This window comes from Brassica napus, chromosome C9 (genome assembly GCF_020379485.1).
Source record: "Brassica napus cultivar Da-Ae chromosome C9, Da-Ae, whole genome shotgun sequence".
In the NCBI taxonomy this organism is placed as follows: domain Eukaryota; kingdom Viridiplantae; phylum Streptophyta; class Magnoliopsida; order Brassicales; family Brassicaceae; genus Brassica; species Brassica napus.
Genome location: NC_063452.1, coordinates 20,097,340 through 20,107,694, shown reverse-complemented (window position 1 = coordinate 20,107,694; position 10,355 = coordinate 20,097,340). Strand labels below are relative to the sequence as shown.

At 32.3% G+C, this 10,355-nt stretch overlaps 1 protein-coding gene across 1 annotated transcript; it reads right to left on the bottom strand.

Annotated features, from left to right (window-relative positions):
* Nucleotides 1-578: 578 nt before the first annotated feature.
* Nucleotides 579-3,187, bottom strand: LOC106443959 (probable inorganic phosphate transporter 1-3). Its single transcript, XM_048767542.1, has 3 exons — nucleotides 2,772-3,187; nucleotides 2,121-2,541; nucleotides 579-1,940 (listed from the first exon to the last, which is right to left on the bottom strand). Exons 2-3 carry the CDS (start codon nucleotides 2,519-2,521, stop codon nucleotides 776-778), a joined length of 1,566 nt encoding a protein of 521 aa, XP_048623499.1. The 5' UTR covers nucleotides 2,522-2,541; nucleotides 2,772-3,187; the 3' UTR covers nucleotides 579-775.
* Nucleotides 3,188-10,355: the final 7,168 nt, after the last annotated feature.

Genomic DNA, 10,355 nt, shown 5'->3' with positions numbered 1-10,355 from the left:
ACTGTGTAATTGAAGATTGGAAAAGTGCGTGTGTGAAGGTAATATTCTCCATTTATAAGGAAATCATGAATCATCTTATTCAATCAAATCAATCGGGGAATCCCTTCTTTTATTTGCCGATAATAATATCGTAGCTAAAGCATTGGGATTAAGAACTTGACCATTCCTAGTAAAGGTCAAGTTCAAACCAAACTCACTGAGTTAACTTGGTATGTTCTATTCAATTAGAATGAAACTTTTCCAAATTGTACTTCTTCCTTGTCAAGTGTTGTTGTTCCTGTCAGAAAGTTCAAAAAGGAGCATCAAACACAGTCAAATTCAAACCCAACTTACTGAGTTGACTTGATATTTCTGATTCAATTTGAATAAAACCATAAATGTCAACAGAAAAGAGATGATACAGAAAGATGATTTGAAAGACGGAGAAAAGATATAAGCTGTGAAAAATGATTTTTCATAGATTAAATAATTTATATCGGAGTAAGAAGTATATTAAAATGTTAAATAGTGGTCGAAAAATACTTGGATAGTTTTCTAATTATGATTCAAAGTTTGTTAACAGAGTGCAATGTGCCATAGAAGATCAAATTAGAAAAATAATTCATTGAGATTGATGATTAGATAATAACAAAGTGTGGATTAGAAGGTTTTCACACAGGACAGTAAAAATTGAAGTACACATTACAAACAACCGTTTTTAGTACCTCACTCAAAGGGACATTGAAATTGAAAAGAAAAGAAAGATCAAACAAACCAAATGTTACATCTCATATGATTATTTCTCAGCCTCAGTCTCACCGGAGAGCTCTTCAAGGGACTTTCCCTTGGGTTCAGGGACAAGGAAGGTGAAGAGCATACCGACAAAGTTAATGACACCAAGCATGATCAGAGAGTTCTTGACCCCGATGCCCGGTGGATATCCTGCATCTGTCTTGGTCTTGTCTTGTGGTTGAGCTGCGTATAGGAAACCAAAAGCTCCCACGATGGCTCCGGCCTTGCCTGTTGCGGCTGATATTCCGTGGCATGTGGACCTTAGCCTGGCTGGGAAGATTTCAGCCGGTACGATGAAGGTGGTTGCGTTTGGACCAAAGTTAGCAAAGAAAAAGGTAAGTGAGTACATAACCACGAAACCGATACGATTGTCCGGTTTGATCCAGTGGTCGTAAGGGAAGGCAATCGCAAACATAAAGACGGTCATCATGAAGAAACCCATTAGCTGAATCGCAAACCTTCCCATAATATCAATAAATGCAACCGTGAACCAATAGCCGGGGACGGTACTGCAAAGTGCAATGAGTGTTTGTGCCCTAGCAATCATGAAAACCTCGTGGATTCCGTTCATGGTTGCTGCCTTTGGGATCCATCCAATAGCTGAAAAGATATCTTTTTGAAACAAGTTTTGGCTGTAAAATGCAATGTCAAGCAAGAACCATGTGGAGGTACATCCAAGGAGGGGAAGACCATGACGTTTGGCAAACTCTTTGGAGAACAAGCCATAGTTAAGTCTAGGGTCTTTAACGATATCCTCTGCTCTTTCCTCCATCTCAAGCTCCACTTGTAAGACCTTGGACATGTCTTGTGTGGCCTGTTTGATGTTCTTTGCAACCAAAGCGGTGTAACGAGCAGTTTCAGGCATCTTCATACGCCAGTAGTAAGTCAAAGCTGCAGGTAGAGCACCAAACATGACGATGATTCTCCAAATATAGTCAGCTTGTGGAGGCGTTGAGAGAGCTCTGTTGACTGCATAGGTCGGAGCTGGAAACTTTTTGTCGAAAATGGAAGAGACAGCAAGTGCCACGAAACCTCCGGCTAAGATACCAACACCTTGCATAGCAAACACGGCAGCGATGAAAGCACCACGAGTCTTCTTGTTAGCGTATTCAGACATAATGGTAGCAGAAAGAGGGTAATCACCTCCAATACCGAATCCCAGCCAAAACCTAAATTAATAAAAATAATAATTAAATATGTTAATATATATATTCTGACTAGACATATCTAGTCCAAACCAGTAATTTTTAAAACATGCGTATTCACTATGAGATTATTATTAAAACATGTTTAAAGTATATAATTATAATGATAATTTTTACCAAAAAAAATTATAATGATAATTGTACCTGAAGAAGCAAAGGGTGGTCATGACACCCTTGGCTTTGTTACCAAAAGATAGACCAGAAGCCACGGAGCACACGATCATCATGATCAAAGTAATACCATACACTTTTTTCCTTCCGAGCTTGTCACCCAGCCATCCAAAGAAAAGCTGACCAGCAAGGGTTCCACAAAGGGCCACACCGTTGACCGCCGCCGCAACATGAGGGGGCAGTGAACCAGGCTTTTCAGACAACGGATTGAAGTAGTAGAGGCGGCCAAGAAGCTTGGTCACCAAGGAGACGCAAAACAGATCATAAGCATCTGTAAAGAAACCCATTCCGGCGATGACAATCGCCGTGAAATGGTAAAGTTGCGTTTTTGCCACATCGAGTGCCTTCAGCACTCCTAGTTGTTGTTCAGCCATCTTAGCCTCTCTTGTTTCTCCTGTTTACGTGCACTTGCAAAATTTAATACTGTGTATTTTTTTGTTTGTTATTGTAAGTATTGTATTTTTAATGATAATACAATCAAAACTTAATAGTAAGATTTTTTTTGTGGTGCAAGACTATTAAAATATACATAATAAAATACTTTTAAGTGTGTGCGAAATTTGGATGAAGATACAATAAACTTTTTTCTAAATGAAGATACAATAAACTTGTAACTACTCTTACCGTCACGTTGTAGTAACGTTGGCAAAGGAGAAGGACGAGGCCAAAGGAGAGAAAAGTATTGATAGAGAGAGATAGGAAAAGGGGTTGTGATTGTGGTTTCACAAACTTCGGAAATTTATAGAATAGATCGGAGAAGCTTCGTCTCCGGCATCTTAAGGGTATATCCAAAGTTTATTTTAGTTTATTTTAATTTTTATCACTTTCTTAATTTCTCTTCCGTCTTTCGGTATGTTATGGTCTGCACATAGTTTCTATTTCTTTTGAAATCTACTTTTAGTCATCAATGACAACTCTCTGTGATCTATAGCCATGGATTTATTCTATACTTGGTACAAACAGTTTATACTATATCAAAATTGAAACTATAGGCCATTGAAAATGTTTACGCATAACTTAAAACCACCAATCAAACACACAACTTTTATTATTTAACCATTGTATAGTGGTCTAATAGCATATGAGCTTTGGGTTGTTAGGTAATCTGGGTTCAAACGCATTTTAGTACACTCTATTGTGTGGCCACACGGATATGAGTCAATTTCTTAAATATCTGAAAAGAATATCTATTTGTGTGGCTGTATATCTTTTTAAAAAATAATGTATGAATATTCTATGTTAATCAAAAAAATAGTATTTTCTCGTTTCTTAGTTAAAGTTGTTTTAATGTTAAATTCACATTTGACATTCAATATTGTCATTTTCATTAGATAGATTGGTCATACTTTTTAGATTACCATTTAATACTGTGATTCACGTTTTTCTGCAATCTCAGATGATTTACTATTGTCTTTTCTTGAACCAGGTAATAGTTAAACAACAATCATTGAGAAACTAAGTTGTATATACCCTAAAACATAAAGCAGACATAATGGCAGGGATTTCCAGTCGCGGAGCTGGGAATGTTTTCCGTTTGGGTCAATATTAATATAGATATCTAGTTATATGAAAGAGGATGCAAAAACTAAGATCTATCTATTCTACAAAAATAAAATCACTAAAAAATCTACCGTACAAAAGTCATAGTAGGATTATTTCATTAATTACTTAATATAACATATTTGATTATTATATTAATCAATCAATTATATAACATTTCTAAACTCTAGGGGTTGGAGGTGGGGTTGAGATAATGTTTATCATTTAGGAGTTAAAAAGGGTTTAGTATCTTATACTATTTTGGTGATATAGAATAAAAACACTTTAGAATTTTTAAATCATACGTTTGTTGGACTTCTAAACATTCAAATTGAATACCAACTTGCTCAATTTGCTGTATCAGATCCATCTATTCCGTATATAAAAATGAAATTAGTACTATTTAAGTTTTATTTAAGTTTTATTAAATAGAAAAGAACAATGTTTTTCATAATACATAATAAAACAAAAATTCCAAATTCTAGTTGATTTTCTTCTTAGTCATCCATGTAGATCCTATGTTATTTTTTTATTATTTTATTTATAATAAATATGTTCATAGTAAATAAGTATATAACATGGCTTCATTACAAGATTGGATAGTAAATAGTAGTGGCTCAATTATGTCCATAGCAAAAGGCATCAACGTCATCCAGTATATCTCTCAATGACTGGCTACTTGTTATTATTGAAGGCATGACCGAAGTAAAGGTGAGATAAATGTTAGTTTGTTAATAATGTCAAATTCATTGTCATATACTTAATTAACTTCAAATTTTGGTTAGATAGCAAACAAGACCTATAATTTTTCTGTTTTTTTGTTATTAAATAAAGATTTCAAAATATTATATTACTTTTTATTTTTAAAATATTATTTTCGTGTTACATTTCAAAAAATTATACTTTAGCATCTATGGTTTTATATTTTTAATAAAATTTAGAATATTATCATTTTCAGTTTGAAATATTTATTTTCAAAATTTTACATTTTTGTCAAGAAATTTGGAAAACTAAACAATTATTTTGAGTTTTGAGAATTATTTGAATTTGAGTTTTTTTTTTGTTACCAAATGAATTCATTATTTTATAAAAATATTTAAAATTATTTTTTTAAAATGTATTATATTTTTCTCAACATTTGTTTTAAAATAAAAAATAAATATATAGTTGAAACTAATTGTTATTAGTATCTTAATTGAATTATTAAAATTTCAAAGTTTTCTAATAGCATATTTTGTAAATAACACATGAAATAGAGGTTAATTTTATACTATTGTATTTTCTATATAATCATTTTAGATAATATATTGTTGTGAATTTCAAAATTTATTATTTACCTTCCCGTAACCGTACGCAACCAAAAAGTTGCTAACTGAAAACATCTTTTGATTTAGAGAGGTTTAGAACGGTGAAAAGTGGTTTACGCCGTTATTTTGATTGTTGTAAATGCCAAAATAGCGGCAACACCGGTCAAGCCTTAAATGAATGTTAAAAATGTATCATATGCAAAATGTATAAACTAAAAAAACATATTTTGAAATAGATTTTTTATTTGATTATTTAAGATTGTGAATTTACTGTATGGAACTCAAAAATACATTATACTAATAACAATTAATAACAAAGTAAACAAATAATTGTATATTAATAATAAAAGGAGACCTAAACAATAAGAATATAGAGTTACACAGTGTATTACGCTAAAATGTAAATATTATATTTAAAGCATTTAAGATAATACCAAAATTATTTATTTATAAAATGAAATTATATCCGCACAAACATGTGAGTTAAACTCTATTTCAATCTTAAAATAAAGGGTCAATTGTACATAGTTAACCAAATCTTACATTTTATGCTAACAAACTTAAAATACTATCAAAAAAAATTTATAAATCATGGGGTCACCCCATCCTCGTTACGATGGTGTGTCTACGAATAAATTGTGATTCTTCACTGGTTTACGATGATCATGAATCTCTTAGGATCATGTGAAAAAATGTTATGTAAACCAAATATGGCAATATTTTTGGACTGATAATTTTTGTTTGATATATCAACGGAACAGATTTAAATATTGATCAACAAACCAGAATGGGTAAAAGAAGGAGGGGATTTAACTTATGGGGACGAAGAACTCAAGACGGCGAGAAACTGCTTTGAATACATAATTGGAAACACTACAATGGTATGTGAAAAATATGGTCCAACATTCAGCACGTTAGAGTTTTGGGACGGATTACAAGGACATGATTACAATGATAAATGACCATCATCCATGGCTGCGCTTCACAACATAATCAGAGGTGATAAAAACTTTTCAACTGTGTTTTCCTGACTTCAAGATCTTTTACATCTCAAGAGTGCATAATTAAATTTTTTGTTTCTTTAGCTAGTATTGAAAGATCTTTTCAAAAAAGAATTTATTTTATTGGTTGTTTTATTCTTGTTTGGTTATTCGTACCATTTCAAGTTGTAATAGAATAGATGTCTAAGAACAAAGGGGAAGAAAGAAACATAATGTTTTCACCGGTGGCTACGCTAACTAAAAATAACATTACATTTGATATTTAATTACGATATTGTTGTGAAAGAGGGAATCAATTGTTCTTATTATTCCATAGATAATAGTACATATATACACATATACAAAGCTAGGGTTCTAGAACCCTAGAACATAGGCTTAATGGACCTAATGGACATCCACACAATTGGTTCATAACACTACCCCTTGGATGTTCATTACAAAAATATTTCCTACAGCGCGTAGAATGCTGCCTCATTAAAAACCTTACCAGGAAAACCTAGTATGAAAAACCATGGCTAAGGGAAAAAGAGTGCAGCGCGCATCTACTCCCCCTGATGAGAATATAACTTGATATAGCTGATATGACACAATCTAATGTGATGAATTAGCTCCTTGGTCTTGGGAATGGACCGGTTCACTTCTCTTGGCATATATGACACTCCTCACTGAAACTTGAATATCTTGATGACTGTAAGACAAAATGACTTCAAAACACTTGGAGATCGAAGCTAACATCCATGTCTAACTTCAGGCACCGGTCTAGTTCTGGTAAAATGAAACTATCGAGCGATATTTGGAATATCAGACGATATTAGGTATCGTGAGACAACTTGTACATGTCTCACGAAAACAGCCATATCTCGAGTTATATCATCTAGAATGACTTGATTCAAATTGGAGACTCAACGATATTTCTCTGGACGCCAAGTTCATATTTTAATTCCATCTAGAAGGTCCCTTTTAATTAGAAAACTTTCGACCTTCGATTTTGTTTCGCGAATGGAATATGTTCATGCTTGATTCTTGTTCAAGTATGATTGATCTTTGATCATTTTATTCTGCTTCTCTCAGTATCAAAGATAAAATAGAATATTGATAGATCTTCAACACTTAAGTGTTAACATTCCTCTTTAGGTATCTATCATTTGCGTGTTCTTTGTTGCCTAGTTAAAACCTTGACATGGAAAACCCAATGGGACAAAAACCATGATTTGAAAAAATAGTACAACTACGAGATATTTCTCCCCCTGGAAGCATCATCTATAAGCATATCCTTAGTAATAAACTCGTTTGATTGTCAGATAATCTCTTAGACCATTGGACTTACGGTTCGTACAAAATATCACATTTTGGTCTATTTGGATTCCATGTCCAAATTTCGTTTTTATAGACAATCTTTTAAACATTCATATTGTACATACTTGTACATACGAGTTATTCTCCCTCTTATAAATTTTACTAGTATGACCATTCTTCTTGTCATACAGAATCACATCTTTCAATCATGAAAGAGATCAGTATATTTCCAATATTGTGGTACTTCATGACCAAGAATTATTTCTTTTATATGCTCAATATACGTGCGCGGTAATGTTCTCGAGAACTAGCATTTACTGCTAATAGTAGTCCAAATCCAGTGATTTATACCTTTTGGATTATGACATAATTGTCATTTCCAGTGGCTTTCAAATCTTGTCAGATTAAAGAAACTAGGAAGTTGATGCTTCCACCACATGATGATGTGTTTCTTATAACTATTTCGGGTCTTTGTGAGAACTCTTGTGCAACTACTCTTTTGCATCTCATAATTTTTCATCATTTCATTCATTCTTTCACATAAAAACCCATTTATGTGCCACTGGTTTTGCACCATTAGGTGTACGGACTATCGGTCCGAATTCTCTTCTCTTTCCAATAGATTTAATCTTTCATCTATTGCTTATTTTCATTTTGGCCTATCATTTCCTTTGTGTACACTTTTTAATAGATGGTTCATGATCCTCATTCTCATCAACTGCTACATTGCATGCATAAGTATTTACGACGTCGATTTGATATCGGTTCATATTGTTCGAGACATGATATAGTTATTTGAGATTTCTTTATTCTCAGGTACCTGAATTCTTTCTTGTCATGTTTTCTATCTATTTTCGAGATCCTTATTATTTCATTCCTCGATTCTGCCATTCTCATTCATGCTCCTTTTTTCCGGGATTATTTTATTTGGAACCGATAGGTCTTTCGCGCTTCAAGCGCTCTTTAGACTCATTAGCAGGTTTGATATTGTCCTTCTAGCCATTTTAAGTGGAGCATTTACAGCTGGTACTTGTGACTTAATCACTTTCTTATGGTCAGTAAATGAGTGTGGTAACTCATATGCTAATTTTTGTAATAGAATTATCTCCATACATTCATTTTGGACTTCTATTTACGCTCTTTAGTCCGAGGATCAATGATAATTCATTTTAACTCATTCATTCTCCAGCTGTTTATTTTCTCCCTCTATTATTGGATAGACTAACTTTGAGTCATTGCATAAATCTTATAAAAGTGATAGATTTTATCATCAATGGAGATAATATCTAACATATTCATAACCTCCTTTGAGGTCTCATCTTTTAGTTGTATGGTGGAGCAATTACAACTTTTGCAAATTTTCTAGATGGGGATCTTTGGTTCCCGACCCAAAACCAATTTAATAGAGATAGTTTTTAATTACTCTTTGGCATTACGCGAATCATTGCTACTGCATCTTAAACATTAGCTACAATATGTTCATCATGTATATCCACATGCATAAAATAATCATCAAAGGTTTTTGAATTCAGCAGTTTTACCAATTAGTCTCGCAAACATCTGGTTGCGATTTATGACAAGGATACATACGATCTTCTTGTCGATGCATTAACATATGATGGATGATCAGTCCACCAGTGGGTGATCAAGCCCACAAACATGTCTTTGTTTAAATAGGTTCTAAATCTCCTTGACTGGTGAAAACTGTATTCTTATATTGCCTTGTAAGCAAGCATCATATAGTAGATCATTCGTAAGAATCTTATGGTTCTTTGACGAATATGCATATGATTATCTTTAGCATCATTAATAAACCGGGAAGGCATAACCGGTTTGCCAAACATTACATTTTCGGTAAACTTCTGGTTTACTATTACATTTATCTCCATTTTCTAATCATTGTGTAGTACAATACAATAGTGTCTTGCATAATACTTCTGTTCGAAGGTATTCAACATTTCCATTTATTTATTGTCTCAATATTACTAGATTATAAATCTCGTGGTTTTATTTATAAATGACTCCTCAAGTCTATTTCCAGTGTTAAAATACTTCTGGATGTTCCACTTACTAGGGATGTGAGATTATCTAATTCTCTCCTTCGAGATAATGATACTCCAAGTTCATATATCTGGAATTGAATCCTACTTTATAATCAACAACATACCCAACTTAAGGTCATGTGTTATATCTTAGATCTTTTTGATCTTTGAGACTTGAGAAAGTATAACACATTAATGATTTTAAGTTGCGTTCCCATAAGAAAACATTTATCTGCTCCTCTAGAGCTTCCAATAATCTTTGATACCACAAGACATTGTGCTCACAATAATTTTCTTTCATCTTTGGATTTTGACCTTATTTATATCCACATTCATGTTTACGACCAATTTTATGTCTATTTTCTTGACCAATGTTGACTTTCTTCCTCAATATAAAATGTCAGGTTTTCTTGAAGAAAATGATCATAATCAACTAGACGTGATTTATCATCTTACACCAATAGCTCATTTTTTTCTTGGTCTCAAGGAGACAAAATATAGTTATAAACTTTTTTAATCTCTTTTCTCAATCGTGTGTCGACTAGATAACATTACTTGTGTGAAAAATATATATGCATCATTAAAATTTTACTTCGAGAAATTTTACTTTTAAACTTAACATACAACATAGTTGAGATATTTATATACTCAAGGTTTTGTAATCTTTAGATACAAAATAAATAATGAGCTTTAGGTAATCACATTCTGATGATTGTATCTTTCTTTGGATTGTTTTCCAAAATTTATGGATTTTTAAGATAAAGCTTTAAGCTTAAACTCTCGTATATATAATGGTAATGAAAGATAATAATAAAAAAAATATTTCAAATTATAGAGATATGTAAACGTTTTTATTATATTAGGAAATAAATAATATTCCTATAGTAATTTTCTCAATCACTAGATTTTTATTATCATACGATTAGTCATCTCTATATTAATATTTTTAAACTAAGAATTCAAATAAAAATCAAATGACATATAGATTAATTCACATAATCAAATTTTAATTGACTATGAATC